Source organism: Macaca mulatta, chromosome X, assembly GCF_049350105.2.
Source record: "Macaca mulatta isolate MMU2019108-1 chromosome X, T2T-MMU8v2.0, whole genome shotgun sequence".
Taxonomy (NCBI): Eukaryota; Metazoa; Chordata; class Mammalia; order Primates; family Cercopithecidae; genus Macaca; species Macaca mulatta.
The window spans coordinates 49,064,377-49,082,850 of record NC_133426.1 but is presented as its reverse complement, the minus strand read 5'-3'; the positions used below and the strand labels follow the sequence as shown (position 1 = coordinate 49,082,850).

The 18,474-nt window shown below is 50.2% G+C and overlaps 1 protein-coding gene and 1 long non-coding RNA gene across 6 annotated transcripts in view; one reads left to right on the top strand and one right to left on the bottom strand.

Annotated features, from left to right (window-relative positions):
• The first annotated feature begins 1,643 nt into the window (after positions 1 to 1,643).
• Positions 1,644 to 18,474, top strand: part of GRIPAP1 (GRIP1 associated protein 1) — a 29,556-nt gene continuing 12,725 nt past the window's right edge. For all 4 annotated transcript variants that reach the window (XM_077988709.1, XM_077988708.1, XM_015127385.3 and 1 more), the window contains exons 1-13: positions 1,644 to 1,689; positions 4,603 to 4,669; positions 4,808 to 4,869; positions 5,920 to 5,946; positions 6,747 to 6,854; positions 11,093 to 11,243; positions 13,259 to 13,443; positions 13,637 to 13,684; positions 14,653 to 14,684; positions 14,774 to 14,821; positions 14,946 to 15,045; positions 16,443 to 16,520; positions 16,729 to 16,821. In XM_077988709.1, coding sequence (XP_077844835.1) covers positions 1,648 to 1,689; positions 4,603 to 4,669; positions 4,808 to 4,869; positions 5,920 to 5,946; positions 6,747 to 6,854; positions 11,093 to 11,243; positions 13,259 to 13,443; positions 13,637 to 13,684; positions 14,653 to 14,684; positions 14,774 to 14,821; positions 14,946 to 15,045; positions 16,443 to 16,520; positions 16,729 to 16,821 — 1,041 coding nt within the window. In that variant the 5' untranslated portion in view covers positions 1,644 to 1,647. The remainder of the gene's footprint in view (positions 1,690 to 4,602; positions 4,670 to 4,807; positions 4,870 to 5,919; positions 5,947 to 6,746; positions 6,855 to 11,092; positions 11,244 to 13,258; positions 13,444 to 13,636; positions 13,685 to 14,652; positions 14,685 to 14,773; positions 14,822 to 14,945; positions 15,046 to 16,442; positions 16,521 to 16,728; positions 16,822 to 18,474) is intronic.
• Positions 4,601 to 17,470, bottom strand: LOC144338597 (uncharacterized). Of its 2 annotated transcripts, none has more exons than XR_013412843.1 (3): positions 17,286 to 17,470; positions 5,646 to 6,478; positions 4,601 to 4,895 (listed from the first exon to the last, which is right to left on the bottom strand). It is a non-coding gene; the product is annotated as an uncharacterized LOC144338597 (long non-coding RNA). The 2 variants fall into 2 exon arrangements; XR_013412844.1 differs by having other exon boundaries at positions 4,601 to 4,907; positions 5,663 to 6,478; positions 17,286 to 17,469.

Sequence of the window (18,474 nt, the reverse complement as noted above, 5' to 3'; positions counted from 1 at the left end):
CGGTTCACGCCATTCTCCTGCCTCAGCCTCCCGAGTAGCTGGGACTACAGGCGCCCACCACCGCGCCCGGCTAATTTTTTGTATTTTTTAGTAGAGACGGGGTTTCACCGTGTTAGCCAGGATGGTCTCGATCTCCTGACCTCGTGATCCGCCCGTCTTGGCCTCCCAAAGTGCTGGGATTACAGGCTTGAGCCACCGCGCCCGGCCAATACTTTTCTTTTTCTTTCTTTCTTTCTTTTTTTTTCTTGGAGACAGAGTGTCGCTCTATCCCCCAGGCTGGAGTGTAGTGGTGCGATCTCGGCTCACCGCAACCTCCGCCTGGCGGGTTCAAGCGATTCTCGCGCCTCAGCCTTCTGAGTAGCTGGGATTACAAGCGCCCACCACCACTCCCGGCCAATTTTTGTATTTTTAGTAGAGACGGGGTTTCGCCATGTTGGCCAGGTTGGTCTCCAACACCTGACCTCAAGTGAACCGCCCGCCTTGGCTTCCAAAGTGTTGGGATTACAGGTGTAAGCCACCGCGCCCGGCCCTGGCTGGAAATATTTTTCCATACAAGGGAAATCATTAACTTCTATGAAATAAGAAGAAGGCCGGGCGCCGTGGCTCACGCCTGTAATCCCAGCACTTTGGGAGGCCGAGGCGGGCAGATCCCCTGAGGTCGGGAGTTCGAGACCAGCCCGACCAATATGGAGAAACCCCATCTCTACTAAAAAAAAAAATACAAAATTAGCTGGGCGTAGTGGCGGGCGCCTGTAATCCCAGCTACTCGGGAGGCTGAGGCAGGAGAATCGCTTGAACCCGCCAGGCGGAGGTTGCGGTGATGGGAGATCGTGCCATTGCACTCCAGCCTGGGCAACAAGAGTGAAACTCCGTCTCAAAAAAAAGAAAAAAAGAAAAAGAAAAGAAGAAGAAAAAAACTACACTGAGATACCATTTCTTACTCTCAGATCGGTGAGGGTTATAGTGCATTCTAATACTTAATTGAATGAGCCCGGTGTTTCACCACCCTGGTTTGTTTTTGTTTTTGTTTTCTTTTAATGTGGCTTTTTCGTTTGATTCACCGTCACTCTTTCCACTCCGCTATTTTTAATTTATTGGTGGCTAAGTCCTTTACCTAACGTGACGTGCAGCATCATGATAACAAAATCAGTGTCAAACCTTAAAAAAAAAAAAAAAAAAAAAAAAAAAAAAAGGCCAAAGGCTTTACAAGAGGTGGGATTCCCCTTTGGGGTCTCCCGAAAGGGGGCGGGAACAAGACCAGAGCGAAGCTTCCGCTTTCATTTCTATGGTTATTAAGTTACCCTTTCTCATTAAAGGAATATCGCGGAAGGGTGATTTTCTGTCGGCAAAGACTTCCCTAACGACGAGTCCACCCATGAAACGGGGATGTAATAATGTCGTATCACAATGGGTGGCCTAAAAGAGCGCAAAAGCCAATCAGATGACTTACATTCTAGTAGAACGTTATATTATAGTTCACCTGACCAGTCAGTTTCGATCTCTTCTCTGCGTCTCCAAAATGCTGCCCTCCGGAATTAGGTTCTACCCCCTCCATTCCTGGCCAGTGGTTTGGTCCGACCTTAATACTGACAGGAGGCGCGAGCTGCGTCTGCGCAGAAAGCTGGCGGGGGGGGTGGGGGGAGGAACATGGCGCAAGCTCTGTCTGAGGAGGAGTTTCAGCGGATGCAGGTGCCACTCGCGGTGGGAAAGACCACCCGGCTAGGCGACCGGGGGCGGGGTAGAGAGAGGTCGTGCCATCAGCTCTGAGAAGGGGTTGGTTGGGATGGACCCTGAGTTTATGGGGTGGGTCTGGAGAAGGGAAACTGAGGCTCGGAGTGGTGAGATTATTGGATTCCGAGATACTCTGCGGCTTTGAAGGTTGGACTCTGTTAGCATTGTGGGCGGGGGAGAGCGCCCTTAAGTAGGCGGTACCTTACTCAGACCTGGAGGGGATGAGACTTTTGGGCCCGTGCAGGGGACACCATCGGCGGGTGATGATAATGGGCTTTGAGGGAAGGAGATCCTGAGAAGGCGAAACCATTTTGTCTGGAGAGGAAGGAAGCGGGTGTTGGGTGGTTTGCGTCATGGTGGTAGGAGCCCTTGAGAGGGCAGAACCATTAGCGGGTGGGAGGTGGTAAGTTTGGGGGAGATACCACTGTGCCCGGGGATTGGGGAAAGACCCCAGATGTTGTCATTGTTCCTGGGAGGTGGAGATCTGTGCCATTGGTAGTTGGTAGTGCATCCTAAGAGGGGGCGGCACTGGGGTGAAGAAGGCCATGAATGGGTAATAACATTAATCCCATTAATTGGGGGGAGGACCAGAAGAGGTAAACGAGTGATACCTTGGACTACAAGGAGGGAAGATCACTGGGCTTTGGGGAGGCACTCCCACTTGATTCTTTTGGGGGGACTCTGAGATGCAATGAAAGGCCATAGCATTGCACTATGAATGGGCCCTTGTTGAGAGGGTTCCTCACTGGGGGGCTCTGAACAGGGTCCAGCATGGGGAGGGGAGGAACTCTGAGGGAGGACAGGTAATCCAATTGGTCCTTGAATGAGGGAAACCAACTGTCCCTGTGTGAGGGACACTGAGAATGGAAGGGCGAGTTGATTAACCCATGAATGGGGAATGCCACTGTCATCTGAAGGGGATTCTAAGTGAGTAAGAGTCATCCAACTGGCCTACCCAAGGCCTTGTAGAGGCTTACCCTGAAGGGCATAGGGCCATTCCCATTGGATCATGACTGGGGAGATCTTGGGAGTGGGAATACCCTTGAATGAGGAACACTGATCCCACTGGGCCATGAATGAGAGAGAACTACTGGGCTTTGTTGGGGGGCAAGTCTCAGGGGGTACAAAGGGTATTCCAATTGGACCAGGACTTGGAGAGACAGATCACTGGGTCCTGGGGAGGACAGGAGCAGGAAAGATTCTGTGAAGGCCAAGCCCTCTCACTTTGAGCAGACTACCAGAGAATAGCAAGTGGAGGCTGGTGGCGTGGGAGGGAGGGAAAAGTCCTGGTGCGGGAAGGAACCGGCCTTGCTGGGTAGAACCAGCCTCAGGGTTCTACAGGGCTGGTAGGGAGGAGGATGCTTAATTCTTTTTTTTTTTTTTTTTTTTGAGACAGAGTCTGTCTCTGTTACCCAGGCTGGAGTGTGCAGTGGCACGATCTCAGCTCACTGCGGCCTCCACCTCCCGGGTTCAAGCAATTCTCCTATCTCAGCTTCCCTAGTAGCTGGAATTACAGGTGCGTACCACCATGACCAGCTGATTTTTGTATTTTTAGTAGAGATGAGGTTTCACCATGTTGGCCAGGCTGGTCTTGAACTCCTGACCTCAAGTGATCTGCCCACCTCAGCCTCTGAAAGTGTTTGGATTACAGGTGTGAGCCACTGCGCCTGGCACGTTCCCTTAATTCTTTTTTTTTTTTTTTTTTTTTTTTGAGATGGAATCTCGCTCTGTCGCCCAGGCTGGAGTGCAGTGGCCGGATCTCAGCTCACTGCAAGCTCCGCCTCCCGGGTTCACGCCATTCTCCTGCCTCTGCCTCCCGAGTAGCTGGGACTACAGGCGCCCGCCACCTCGCCCAGCTAGCTTTTTGTATTTTTTTAGTAGAGACGGGGTTTCACCGTGTTAGTCAGGATGGTCTCGATCTCCTGACCTCAGGATCCGCCCATCTCGGCCTCCCAAAGTGGTGGGATTACAGGCTTGAGCCACCACGCCCGGCCTCCCTTAATTCTTTTTTTTGAGACAGAGTCTCACTGTGTCACCCAAGTTGGAGTGCAGTGGTGCAATCTCGGCTCACTGCAACCTCTGCCTCCCCAGTTCAAGCAATTCTCCTGCCTCACCCTCCCGAGTAGCTGGGACTACAGGTGTGCACCACCACAGCCGGCTAATTTTTTATATTTTTAGTAGAGATGGGGTTTCACCATATTGGCCAGGCTGGTTTTGAACTCGTTACCTCGTGATCCACCCGCCTTGACCTCCCAAAGTGCTGGGATTACAGGTGTGAGCCACTGCACCTGGCCCTCCCTTAATTATTGAAGGCGGCCTGGATGTATTTTGAGAGACTTGGAGGTGGGGGGACCCTGGAAAGCCCCCTGACTCAGTGAAAGTTGGGCAGAATACTTGACCCTCTTCCCTTAGGAAAGAGGGAGGAAGACAGGCCCCTACTCCCTGCTTTCAGGGGCCCCCAGGTCTGGTCAGAAAGATGGACAACACCCCTGACAGTGTGTGTTCAGTGTGTGGAGAGGTCAGCCAGGATGAGGAGGAGGAACTTTATCCTGTGGGCACGGAGAGCCAGGGAACTCACACAAGCAAGACCCTGACTGGGGCAGTGCTCTAGGGTGGCCTGAGTGCAGCATGGATTATAGTGTGAGATGGAGGGGTGAGGCCGGCTGGGGTTATAAGTGGAGCTGGAAAAGGTGAGCCAGGGTCTGAGGGCCTGGAAGCTCACTTTAGGTGTAGCACATACAGGTCTTAAGGAGTAGCTACAGAGGAACATGGAGGGCATAAGGTCTGTGGGGCTTAGGGGCTTGGTTCCCTCATGGTAGGTGTAGGGGCGCTTTCCTGACCAAGTCTTTTCCCTTCCTGCCTCCCCCAAAGGCTCAGCTCCTGGAACTCCGGACAAACAACTACCAGCTTTCAGATGAACTACGCAAGAATGGTGTTGGTGAGCCAAGAGGGCCTTATTAGATGGGGGTGGCTTTGAGGCATGGTGTCTGAGGTTTTCCCTCAGAGGCCTGGCAGGAAGGCCTTTCAGTTTCTTGCCACCTACTGAGGCTGAGTTTCCCTGCTTTCCTGACACCAGAACTCACCAGTCTTCGACAGAAGGTCGCCTACTTGGATAAGGAGTTCAGCAAAGCTCAGAAGGTACCTCCCTCCACCCATCCATCCACCTACCCATCCACCTACCCATCCACCCTTGCCTCTACCTATCTGACTCATTCATCCCTCCAGTGAGCACCTACAGTGAACCAGACTGAATGTTGCATGCTGTTTTCATGTAGTCATTTAAAAGATTCTCATGGAATTCTCTTTAGTTGGCTAATTTTACCTAATCCTGCTTAATTTATTGATTAATTTTAATTTACTTTTAATTCATTTCTAATTTCAGTTACTCATTCTCATTCACTGACTTTTAATTAGATATTCAAATCTATCAGTAAATCTACCTTGAATCTGCCTCCCATCCTCCACTCACACTCCTGCCTTGTGCTCCTACTTCCCATCTCTGTCCTGGTCCAGTTGGGAAAATGAGAGCAAACCCACCTGTCAGATCCTCTAAAGATGAGATAGAATATAACCTAATGTGGCCCCTCAAGACATTCAAGGTTCTCCTTTGTCACTGTCTGTCCCCATATCTAGCCATACCTAGCACAATGTTGATACATAATATGTGCTCAATAAATATTTGTTGGATGAATGAATACAGTATGCAGAAAATCCGGCAGTCAGGAAGTTGCACTGCTCTTTGGTAGGATGCTGATTCCCCTAAGCTGGCAATGCTCTTGGCTGCCCAGCAGGGGAGCGACAGTTTCCACACTGCGTGAGAGGGACAACGGAGACATGTATGGACAGATGTAGCAATGAAGCCACAATTTCTGAGCCTGGAGATCCAGCCCGTAAATGGTTAAATACCAGGGCACCTCCCTACCTCCCCCACCCCCCACCAGCCTCCAGAGTTTCCAAGAAAGGATTATTTGTGTGTGCTGGGGCCCCAGGGCAAGATTTGCATTCATTCACTCACTCACGCCTTTGGGCTCCAAATTGTCACACATGTTCTGTGGTTGAAGATGCTCCCATCCTGCAACCCCCATCATCATTGTCCTCCCAAAATGCTTGGCACAGTTGTCTCCATATCCTAGTAAGGCAGTCCATCTCTGTTCACTTTAGCTCTCTTCCCACCCACCCCCACTTTAGGCACTGAGCAAGAGCAAGAAAGCTCAGGTAAGGGGATCTCTTGTGGGTGAGTGTGACTGGGAGACTGTCTTGGTGGGCTATTTCTGTATGCTGAGATTTCCTTGTACTGGCCTTTCTTTCTCTGTGTGCCCTTATGTCTGCTACTACCTCACTGCCATGTGTTGCTGTATCTGTCCTTGTTTCCCTATTTGTCTCTAACTCTGTGTCTCTTTCCTTCTCTCTCTTTCTATCCTCTTCCCTGAGTCTCTTTCTGTCTCTGTCTCTGTCTTCCTGTTCCTGTCTCTTTGACTCATTTCTCTTCCCAATCTTCTCTTTGTCTCTCCCCCTCTTGTTCCTGTCTCTGTGATTTCTTTTTTTCTGCTTTCTCTCTCTGACTCTTTGTTTCTTCCCCACCTTTCCTCTCTCTTCCTAACTCATTTCTTTTCCTGACCCTTCCTTCTCTTTTCCCTGTTCTGTTCTCTCCCTGTTGATTTCTGTTTGTTCCTCTCTCCATCTTTTTCACTCTCTCCCTCCCAATCCCTCTCCCCTTTTCTATCTCTCCCCCTTTCCCCATCTCTACCTCCTCTCTCCCCCATCATTATCTTCCTGTCTTTTCTTCTGCTGTCTTCCTCCCTGTATTCCCTTCTCTCTACCTTCCCATGTCTTTATCTCCCTTTCCCTGTCTCTCATTTTATCCCTCCCTATTTCTCTTTCTCCTGTATCACCTCATTCTCTGTACCCTATGTCCTCTCCCACCCATGTCATTTTCTCCCTCTCTCTGTTTCTTTGCCCTACCTCCCTATCCTTCCTGCCCTTGCTGGAGTCCTGGCCCTTGTCTGCCACTGCAGGAAGTCGAGGTATTGCTGAGTGAAAATGAGATGCTGCAGGCAAAGCTGCACAGCCAGGAGGAGGACTTCCGTTTGCAGAACAGCACGCTAATGGCCGAGTTCAGCAAGGTGCTGGTGCCTGGGATAGTCAAAGGGGAAATGAGGGGTAGGGGCCATCTGAGCTGAAACCTAACAGCAGCAGAGAGTGATTGGATAGGGTCTGGCCCTGGAGCACTGTCCGTGGTGCTGAAACAGGTCCTGGATTGCTGCTGGGGGGCAGTAATTTGACAGATGGGGCCACTAACTCTGCTGGGATTAGAAAGCTTTGAGCCCTGAGGTCAGCTGGTTCCTGGCCAAGTCACTCCTTTTATTTGAGCTTCAAGTCTCCATGTGTATAATGTTGGGTTGATGCTATGGTGCTCCAAGGTATTGGGGGGTTTTAGGCAGAGTTCTTATGCTTAATATAGGATGGAAAAGTGTTTGGGCTTCTTCCCTTTTCTTTCTTCTCTTCATCTGACATGAGCCTGGGGTTCTACCTCTTCCAGATAATTCATCCTGGAGCTACTAATTCTATCTCTCCATTGATTTTAGTGTCCTGTCTGTTTCTAAATCTACTGGGCAGTTGGAGACATTGTCTTTTGTTCCCTCATCTATCTTCTGTATCCACAGTTAATAATTGTCTATGTTTTTAGTGTGTTTTAAGGAAAAAAGTCTCATGGCAGCAAATTTTTTTGAGATGGTGTTTCACTCTTGTTGTCCAGGCTGGAGTGCAATGGCGAGGTCTCAGCTCACTGCAACCTTTGCCTCCTGGGTTCAAGCAATTCTCCTGCCTCAGCCTCCTGAGTAGCTGGGATTACAGGCATACGCCACCATGCCTGGCTAATTTTGTATTTTTAGTAGAGATGGGGTTTCTCCATGTTGGTCAGGCTGGTCTTGAACCCCCAACCTCAAGTGATCCACCCACCTTGGCCTCCCAAAGTGCTGGGATTAAAGGCATGAGCCACCGTGCCTGGACCAAAAATGGTATTTCTTTTTTTTTTTTTTTTTTTGAGACGGAGTCTCGCTCTGTCGCCCAGGCTGGAGTGCAGTGGCGCGATCTCGGCTCACTGCAAGCTCCGCCTCCCGGGTTCACGCCATTCTCCTGCCTCAGCCTCCCGAGTAGCTGGGACTACAGGCGCCCACAACCGCGCCCGGCTAATTTTTTGTATTTTTAGTAGAGACGGGGTTTCACCGTGGTCTCGATCTCCTGACCTTGTGATCCGCCCGCCTTGGCCTCCCAAAGTGCTGGGATTACAGGCGTGAGCCACCGCGCCTGGCCAAAAATGGTATTTCTAAGGCTCCATCTGAGAATATAGTGCCTGTGACCTTAAAAAAACAAAACTGAAAATAACCTTTAAGCAGATACAATACCAGGAGAGGCAGTTGAGCAAGTAGTAGTTACCAGCAGGGACTCTGTAACCAGAAGGCCTAGATTAAAATCTTGGCTCTACCTTTTACTAACTGTAACCTTGAGGAAGTTACTTAACTTGCCTGGTTCTTGGTTCCCAAATGTTTAAAATGGAAGTCATGATAATAACAGTACCTGCCTCCTCACAGGGCTTTTGTGAGGATTAAATGAATAAATGTATGTAAATCACTTAGAACAGAGCCTTGCACATAGTATCAGCTATGGAAGCATTAGCTATAATATTATCCTTCTATTAACTCATCTTCCCTCTAAAATATTTGACTTTTTAACAGTTTTGTGGCCGGGCATGGTGGCTCACGCCTGTAATCCCAGCACTTTGGGAGGCCAAGGCGGGCGGATCATGAGGTCAGGAGATTGAGACCATCCTGGCTAACATGGTAAAACCCCGTCTCTACTAAAAATACAAAAAATTAGCTGGGTGTGGTGGCATGCGCCTGTAGTCCCAGCTACTCAGGAGGCTGAGGCAGGAGAATCGCTTGAACGCGGGAGGTGGAGGTTGTAGTGAGCCAAGATTGCACCACTGCACTCCAGCCTGGGCAACAGAGCAAGACTCTGTCTCAAAAAAAAAAAAAAAAAGTTTTATATCCACCCTGTGGCCCTGCTTTGCCTTAGTCTCTACCACCTCTCATCTGCTGTTTCTACAGCCGCCTCCCTGGTGTCTTCACTTCTAGTTTCTTCTACTTAGTTCACACCACAGAGGCTGTTCTGACCTGCAGATCTTACGACATCACTCCTTTACATAATACATTCCAGTGCCCCCGGTCCTGTCCCTAGTTCAGAGCCCCTGGTATTCACATAACTGCTGGCTTCACCGACTGACTCCTCACTGCTTCCTGCCTCCAGCCTCCATGGTATCATGATTCTTGCAGAGTGAGGCAAGGGCAGACATTCTTCCATAAATCCAGCTTGTTTCCCGGCATCTGCCCTGGTCCAGCACTGGGCCAGTTGCAGAGACTTCCTGCATAGTCCCTTTCCTCCTCCAATTCCTCCCAGGAACTGGAAGTGCTCACAGAGAGAGCTACGTTAAACCTGCCACTACCCCTTATTCACCAAGACATTTCAGCTCAATTGTTCCTTCAACAAATAGTTACTGAGTACCCACCACATGCTCTATGTTCTGGAAATACAGTTGTAAGCAGCACAGAATGATCTTCACTCTTAGCTTACCTTCTGGGGGTGGGATGGGAGAAAGATGATAACAGTAAACAAATAATGCTAGTAGTGATAGCTGACATTTATATGGTGCTTACTTTGTGCCAAGTCCTGTTTGAAGTACTCTACATTATTCACTCATTTAATCTTTGAAATAAGCCTATGAGATAATCAGTATCCCTATTTGACAGATGAGGAAAACTGAGTTCCAGGGAGATTAAGTAATTTGTCACACAGCTAGTAAAAGGCAGAGTAGAAATTCACATTCAAGCAGTCTGTTTTCAGAATCTGTGCTTGTTACAAAAGAAAATTGTGATTAGTACTAGGTAAGAAAGAAATGAACAGTGCTGTGACAGAGAGTACTGGAATTTTCTCTGTTGAGGGATACCACTTTAAAGGTGACATCTGAGCAGAGCACTGAAGGATGCAAAGAAGCTAGTTATGTGAATAACTGGATGAAAGGATTGGTGTTCTGGGTAGAAAATATTGCAGGCAGGCTTGGTGCGGTGGCTCACGCCTGTAATCCCAGCACTTTGGGAGGCCGAGGTGGGTGGATCACCTGAGGTCAGGAGTTCGAGACCAGCCTGGCCAACATGGCAAAACCCCATCTCTACTAAGAATACAAAAATTAGCCGGGCATGGTGGGACGTGCCTGTAGTCCCAGCTACTCAGGAGGCTGAGGCGGGAGAATCGCTTGAACCTGGATGGCAGAGGTTGCAGTGAGCTGAAATCGTGCCACTGTACTCCAGCCTAGGTGACAGAGCGAGACTCCATCTCAAAAAAAAAAAAAAAAAAAAAGAAAAAGAAAATATTGCAGGCAATAAAATAAAAATTCTCTGTAGGCCTCGATATTCTCATATGAAAATGGGGACAAGGGGCAGGGCGCAGTGGCTCACGCCTGTAATCCCAGCTCTTTGGGAGACCGAGGCAGGCGGATCACAAGGTCAGGAGATCGAGACCATCCTGGCTAATACGGTGAAACCCCATCTCTACTAAAAATACAAAAAATGAGCCGAGTGTGGTGGCAGGCGCCTGTAGTCCCAGCTACTCGGGAGGCTGAGGCAGGAGAATGGGGTGCACCTGGGGGGCGGAGCTTGCAGTGAGCCGAGATCGTGTCACTGCACTCCAGCCTGGGCGACAGAGCGAGACTCCATCTCAAAAAAAAAGAAAATGGGGACAAGGGATTTTCTCAGGACTGCTTTGAGAAGTGTACTTTAGCCAGGAATTGGGCAGAGGTCTGGCTTAGTTTTATTGGCATTGTATACGTCTCCAAGACTAACGGCTGGCAATGCAGGAGCTGTCATCAGTGTTGGCCCTGGAAATGACCTGCAAGCTCTTTGTGGTGCTTAGGATGAGAGGGAGCTAACTCTGGGCCCAGGATCCAGCCCTCCACAGAAGAGGGGTGGCAGTGAGGCTGTCTGTAGCACTAACAACCTCCAGAGGAGCCTGAGGTCTTGGATTGCATCTCTGAGGTTGGAAGTAGGAAGAGGAAAATGGTTTTTGGTGTCCTCATACTTGGTATGCTCTTGGTATTTTCTGACTCTGCCACTTAAAAGATGTGTGAATTTGAAATTGTTTAACATCTCTGTGCCTCAATGTCCTTATTTGTAAAGTGGGAGGGCACCTACATCATAGGGCCATTATGGGAATTGAGTGAATTGTAAAGTACATGGACAAATGCTATGTAGGTTTCAGCAAATACTGTTCTGATTCTCTGCTTCTCTGCCCCTTCTCTTCCTCTGTTCAGCTCTGCAGCCAGATGGAACAGCTGGAGCGAGAGAACCAGCAACTGAAGGAGGGGGCTGCAGGAGCAGGGGTTGCCCAAGCTGGGCCCCTCGTGGATGGGGAGCTGCTGAGGCTGCAGGCTGAAAACACAGCCTTGCAGAAGAACGTGGCAGGTGCATAGAGGCCCTCCTGGGGATGCGGGGACCTTGGGGCTTGAGTAGGGCAAGAAAGGCTGTCATCCTCTCAGGGGGAGGAGAAGGGCTTCAGAAATAGGGTTGGCCCATGCCCTGTGTGGCTTTGGACAAGCCATTTCACCTCTCTGAGCCAAAGCCTTGTCATCTACACAGTTCATGTAGTGATGTCTGTCACCCAGAAGATTGTAGTAGAGATAAAAGGTAATATCATTCTGCATTAGTTCAGTGTCTGATACCTAGCAGATGTTACAGATTAGCAGCTTGAATGTCAAAAAGGAGATATTTGCTAAGTGGAAAAAGTGAATGGAGTGTTGGGAAGATTCTGAGCCCAGATTGTAAGTGGGGTCTGGGATGAAAGCTGAAAGAAAGCTTGATAGAGTGTGGGAGCATGTGGTATGTGGAACTTTGGAGAGCAGCTGGGACGTCTGTGGTGGTGGGTGCTGGTTCCATGACTAGGAGGGAGACTTAGTAGAATGTGGGTGGGAATTAGGAGGCTCTAGGAGGGATTCAGCTATAAGTCAATGGTGGCACATGGTGGGCATGGCCTTCAAGGGCTATGGGTGGGGCTTGAAGGATTGAGAATGGGATTTGTGAAACCAGCTTGGGCTAATAGTAAACAGAATCTTAGTGGTTGATAGGGCTTAAAATATTTGTGAGAGACTGGGCACAGTGGCTCATACCTGTGATTCCAGCACTCTGGGAGGCCGAGGCAGAAGGATCTCTTGAGGCTAGGAGTTCAAGACCAGTCTGGGCAACATAGCAGGACCTTGTGTGTACTAAAAATAAAATAGGCCAGGCGCGGTGGCTCACACCTGTAATCCTAGCACTTTGGGAGGCCAAGGTGGGCAGATCGCCTGAGGTCAGAAGTTCAAGACCAACCTGGCCAACATGGCGAAACCCTGTTTCTATTAAAAATACAATAATTAGCCAGGTTTGGTGGAGCATGCCTGTAATTCCAGCTACTTGGGAGGCTGAGGCAGAAGAATCACTTGAACCTAGGAGGCAGAGTTTGCAGTGAGCCGAGATCACACCACTGTACTCCAGCCTGGGTGACAGAGAGAGACTCCATCTCAAGAAAATAAATAAATAAATAAATAATAAAATAAAAAAATTAAACGGGCATGGTGTGCACTTGTAGTCCCAGCTACTTGGGAGGATCGCTTGAGCCCAGGAGTTGGAGGTTGCAGCGAGCTATGATTGCACCACTGCACACCAGCCTGGGCAACAGAGCAAGACTGTCTAGGGAAAAAGTTTTTTTTTGAGATGGAGTCTCGCTCTGTCACCCAGGCTGGAGTGCAATGGCTCGATCTCGGCTCAATGCAACCTCTGCCTCCTGGGTTCAAGCGATTCTCCTGCCTCAGCCCCATGAGTAGCTGGGATTACAGGCGCGTTCGCTACCACACCCGCCTAATTTTTGTATTTTTAGTAGAGACTGGGTTTCACCATGTTGGTCAGGCTGGTCTTGAACTCCTGACCTCGTGATCCGCCCGCCTTGGCCTCCCAAAGTGCTGGGATTACAGGCGTGAGCCACCGTGCCTGGCCAGGGGAAAAGATTTTTGGGGGAGGCTGAGACGGGAGGATTGCTTGAGCTCAGGAGTTCAAGACCAGCCTGGGCAATGTAGTAAGACCTTGTCTCTACAATAACTCAAAGAATTAGCCCGGGGTGATGGCACACACCTCTGATCCCAGCTACTTGGGGGAGTGAGGTGGGAGAATCACTTGAGCCCAGGAGGTCAAGGCTGCAGTGAACCGTAATCATTCCACTGCACTCCAGCCTGGGTGACATAGCAAGTCCCTGTCTCAAAAAAAAAAAAAAAAAAAAAAAATGTTAGAGGCATGGATAGAGCTGAACCTTCGTCTTTTATGCATGTGGTCATTTGGCGCAGGGACTCTGCCACCTGAGGGGTTGAAGGCCAGTTCTCCCTCTGTTCGACGCATGGCAAGAGACTTCAGAGACCATCTCATCCATAATATATCCCTGTTCTACTCACCAGCCCTGCAGGAACGCTACGGGAAAGAAGCCGGGAAGTCCTTAGCTGTCAGTGAGGGCCAGGGGGACCCCCCAGGGGGTCCAGCCCCCACCGTCCCGGCCCCCATGCCGTTGGCAGAGGTGGAGCTGAAATGGGAAATGGAGAAAGAGGAGAAGAGATTGCTCTGGGAGCAGCTGCAAGGCTTAGAGGTGAATCTGGGTCTGTTGGAGCTGGAGACAGAAGGCAGGGCAGATGTTCTACCTCTGTCTATAGTCCCACAGAGATGGCTGTGATATCACACCATCTTGTGGGCTGATGGGGTGAGGGAGGCAGATGGGCAGGGGAAGGCTTCTCCCTGTCCTTGCTGACAACAACCCTCCCATCCCTCATCCTTCCCTGCAGAGCTCAAAGCAGGCCGAAACATCCAGGCTGCAGGAGGAACTTGCTAAGGTGCGGCTGCTTGGCTCTTTCCCATTTTACTCCCAATCTGCTGGATTCTTTCCCATTCCATTCCCAATCCTAGGGCAGAAGGGGCATTGTACCCCATCAAAGCCTAGGTTTCATCATCTGTGAAATGGAGAGACTCACACCTATGTCTCAGTTACTTTCAGTATGGAATGGGCTAATGTGGTCCCACTATATCTTGTGTATGATAAGTTTCATCCCATCCATCTCCTCTCGGCTTTGCCCATTCACTCATTCATTCATTCATGCAAGCATTTACAGACTCCTGACTCTTAGGACCTGGAGACCTAGGGATGAGGCACCCAGTCATGATCCTGCTTTCCAGGCCCCCCAGTCTAGCCATTCTATAACATGGCCATTGGCCACTATTTTGGGAGCATAAATACTGGGCTTTGGAGCCTGAAGGATCTGGGTGGAGATAATACTGTTGTTGCTGACCAGCTGGGCAACCAAAGACTCAGTTTCCCCATTTGTAAAATGTACTACTCACTTCTCAGGGCTATTTTGAGGATTCCACAAGATAACATAAGTAAATCCTGGCTTCCAAAAAGGACTTCATAAGAAGTGTCTTATTGGCCGGGCGCGGTGGCTCAAGTCTGTAATCCCAGCACTTTGGGAGGCCGAGACGGGCGGATCACGAGGTCAGGAGATCGAGACCATCCTGTCTAACACGGTGAAACCCCGTCTCTACTAAAAATACAAAAAAACTAGCCGGGCGAGGTGGTGGGCACCTGTAGTCCCAGCTACTCGGGAGGCTGAGGCAGGAGAATGGCATAAACCCAGGAGGCGGAGCTTGCAGTGAGCTGAGATCTGGCCACTGAACTCCAGCCTGGGAGACAGAGTGAGACTCCGTCTCAAAAAAAAAAAAAAAAAAAAAAATCTATATTTATTAATTTTATATTTGTCTTTATATTATTCTCAATGTTATCACTTGTCTGCACCCCTCTCCCCAGCTCTCCGAGAAACTGAAAAAGAAACAAGAAAGGTAAATTTCTTTTTCCTAGGGGTACTGGGGGCTGAGGGGGGAATTAACTTATGGAACTGACCCATCTACATCTGTCCTTCTGTGCCCAGTTTTTGCCGTCTGCAGACAGAAAAGGAGACTCTATTTAATGACAGCAGGTAACTGCCAGATTTGCAGGCATTGGTGGACAATTGGGACAGTGCCTAGTGAAGACTACAGGGGCAGAGCTAGGAGACCGGGCCTCAAGCCATGCCCAACACACCCCCTCCCCATCACCCCTAGGAACAAGATTGAGGAATTACAACAACGGAAGGAAGCTGATCACAAAGCCCAGTTGGCTCGAACCCAGAAGCTGCAGCAGGAACTTGAGGCTGCAAATCAGGTGATGGGGGCTGGGTTCTGAGATCCCTGGGGTAGGGGCTAGGACTGGGAGCCTGGAGAGGTCTGAGGTCCATGGAGGCTGGCTGGGGAGTCAGATTTCCTGTGTTGGAAATGGATTCTAGGGTACCCCAGGAGCTAGGAAAATGGAGAGCCCTAGGAATTGTTATAGGAGTCTTCATGAGTGTAAGATCTCAGGGGGCTAAGGACTTAGGGGGCTGTGTGCTATAAATTTGTGTAAATATGAAACTCCTGGAGGTTTGAGACCACAGTCTGGATGAATCTGTGGTCACTAGGGCCTAGGACCAGGAATTGGGGTAAGTCTGAACTCCCTGGGCGCTGGGTGACTTTAAGACCTTTAGGGGCTGGGATATCAGTAAATTTGGGACTCCCAAGGGCTGAGGACATGGCTGGGTACAACTTTCAAGGGTGAGACAGTTGGGGCTGAAGGCTGAGTGCATTTGAGACTCTCAGGATCTGGGCGCTGGCTTGGGCCTAAGACACCTAGGAAGTGAGATCATATGGGCTAGGTAGTCCTGAGATCCCTGGGGGCTGTGAACAAAAAGCTGGTCAGTCTGAGACCTCCAGGGGCTGGAGCAAAAGTTTAGGTGGGTCTGAGGCTCCTGAGGACGGGGGGCTGGATGACTCTGAAGCCTCTGGGTTTCCTTCTAGAAAAGGTGAGTCTGAGGTCCCTTGGAATGGAGGATATGGTGGCTTGTGGTTCTGAAGTCCCTAGAAACTGGGAACATGGGGTCTAAGACAGGAGTCTAGGTAAAGCTGAGACCCCCAGGAACTGGTGGTTAGCTGGGTCTGAAGATCCCAAGAGACTGGGGAGCAGAGTGACAGGTGAAGGAGTCAGTCTGAGAGTTCACCAGGACCTGGAAACTAGGAGGTTGTGAGTTTGAGACCTCTAGGATCTGGGACTATGAGTTTGGGTGGATCTCACTTGGGAGATAGGGACATGGGAGATGAGTGTGTCTGAAACCCCTGGTGGCTGGGATTGGGAGGCTGGGTGAAGCTGTCATCCTTGTGTGCTGACTACATCTGAGATCCATGGGGCTGACTGTGTCTGAGAATCCTGGAGCTCCCAAGCTGGAATCTGGGTGAGTATGAGACCTCTTATGGATGGGAGCTGAGTGAGTTTGAACCACACAGGAGCTACGGCCAGGAGACTAGATGTGCCTGAGATCTTGGAGGCTGGGATAGAGGGGCTGACTGTGTCTTAAGCCCCTGAGGGTAGTGACCTGGCGTCTGGGTGAACCTGAGATTGCTGCTGGCTAGATAGTCTGAGACCCACAGGTGCTGGGAACATGCTGTCGGGTGGTCAAAGAGGGAGTCTGTATGGTTGTATGCACCCCAGGAGAGGCTGAGGTGTAAAATGGGCTCCCCTGGTCTCCACAGAGCTTGGCAGAGCTGAGAGATCAGCGGCAAGGGGAACGCCTGGAACATGCGGCAGCTTTGCGGGCCCTACAAGATCAGGTATGTTGTACTGGGTGGGCTCAGGGAGCTGGGGTTCAGGATGGGGGCAGCCTGAGTGGGTACTACATAGGCAGGCAAGGTTCCAGGGGATCCTGCTTCCCCCAGGCCTTCGTGTGTGTTTGTGTGTGTATGTGTCCTTTCTTGGCTGTGGGTAGGTCCTGTCCCCCTGTTCTGGACCCACTCTCACCTGCTGTGGGCATGGGGCCAGGTATCCATCCAGAGTGCAGATGCACAGGAACAAGTGGAAGGGCTTTTGGCTGAGAACAATGCCTTGAGGACTAGCCTGGCTGCCCTGGAGCAGGTAAAGGACACCTGGGGGCCCTTGCTGATCCCTGTCTTGTTCCCCCGTCTCCATCTGTTTCTGGTGCACATCAGGGTAGGGTGGTCTGGACCCCATGCTATTCTCCTGTCTTTGTTTCTGTTGCTCCTTTCAGTTGGCATCCAGCCCTCTTCTCTCTGGCCATCCATCCCTACTTTTTTTTTTTTAACTTTAAAAAATTTTATTAGGGAGGCTGAGGCAGGAGAATTGCTTGAACCAGGACCCAGGAGGCAGAGGTTGCAGTGAGCCGAGATCGCGCCACTGTACTCCAGCCTGGGTGACAGAGCAATACTCTGTCTCAAAAAAAAAAAAAAAAAAAAAAAAAAAAAACGGGCTTGGTGGCTCACACCTGTAATCCCAGAACTTTGGGAGGCCGAGGCAGGCGGATCACCTGAGGTCAGGAGTTCGAGACCAGCCTGACCAACATAGAGAAACCCCATCTCTACTAAAACTACAAAATTAGCTGGGTATGGTGGCGGGCGCCTGTAATTCCAGCTACTCGGGAGGCTGAGGTGGGAGAATCGCTTGAGCCCGGGAAGCAGAGGTTGCGGTGAGCTGAGATCGTGCCATTGCACTCCAGCCTGGGCAACAAGAGTGAAACTCCATCTCAAAAAAAAAAAAAAAAAAAAACTTATTGGCCGGCCGTGGTGCTCACACCTGTAATCCCAGCACTTTGGGAGGCAGAGGTGGGCAGATCACCTGACATCAGGAGTTTGAGACCAGCCTGGCCAACATGGCGAAACTTCGTCTCTACTAAAAATACAAAAAAAGTAACTGGACGTGGTGGCAGGAGCCTGTAGTCCCAGCTACTTGGGAGGCTGAGGCAGGAGAATGGCGAACCCGGGAGGCAGAGCTTGCAGTGAGCCGAGATTGCTCCACTGCACTCCAGCCTGGGTGACCGAGCGAGACTCCATCTCAAAAAAAAAAAAGAAAAAAAAAAATTCGGCTTGGCGCAATGTCTCACACCTATAATCCCAGCACTTTGGGAGGCTGAGACGGGCGGATCACCTGGGGTCCAGAGTTCGAGACCAGCCTGGCCAATATGGTGAAACCTCGTCCCTACTAAAAATACAAAAAAATTAGCTGGGCATGGTGGCACACGCCTGTAATCCCAGCTACTCGAGAGGCTGAGGCAGGAGAATTGCTTGAACCTGGGAGGCAGAGGTTGTAGTGAGCCGAGATCGTGCCACTGCACTCCAGCCTGGGCGACAGAGCGAGACTCCGTCTCAAAAAAAAAAAAAAAAAAAAAAAAATTAGCCGGGTGTGGTGGGGCCTGTAATTCCAGTTACCTGGGAGGCTGGGAGGATGAGGTAGGAGAATCGATTGAACCTGGGAGGCAGAGGCTGCAGTGAGCTGAGATGGTGCCACTGCACTCCAGCCTGGGTGACAGAGCAAGACTCCATCTCAAAAAAGAGAAAAAAAATTATTTTGTAGAGACAGGGTCTCACTGTGTTGCCCAGACTGGCTCAAACTTCTGGCCTCAAGCTGTCTTCCCACCTCGGCCTCCCAAAGTGCTGGGATTACAGACGTGAGCCACTGTGCTTGGCCTATCTCTGCTTTTCTTTCTTTCTAGTTTCTCTCTAGTAAAGTACATGAAATGTACTAATCTTAAGTGTACACTCAGTGAATCCTGTC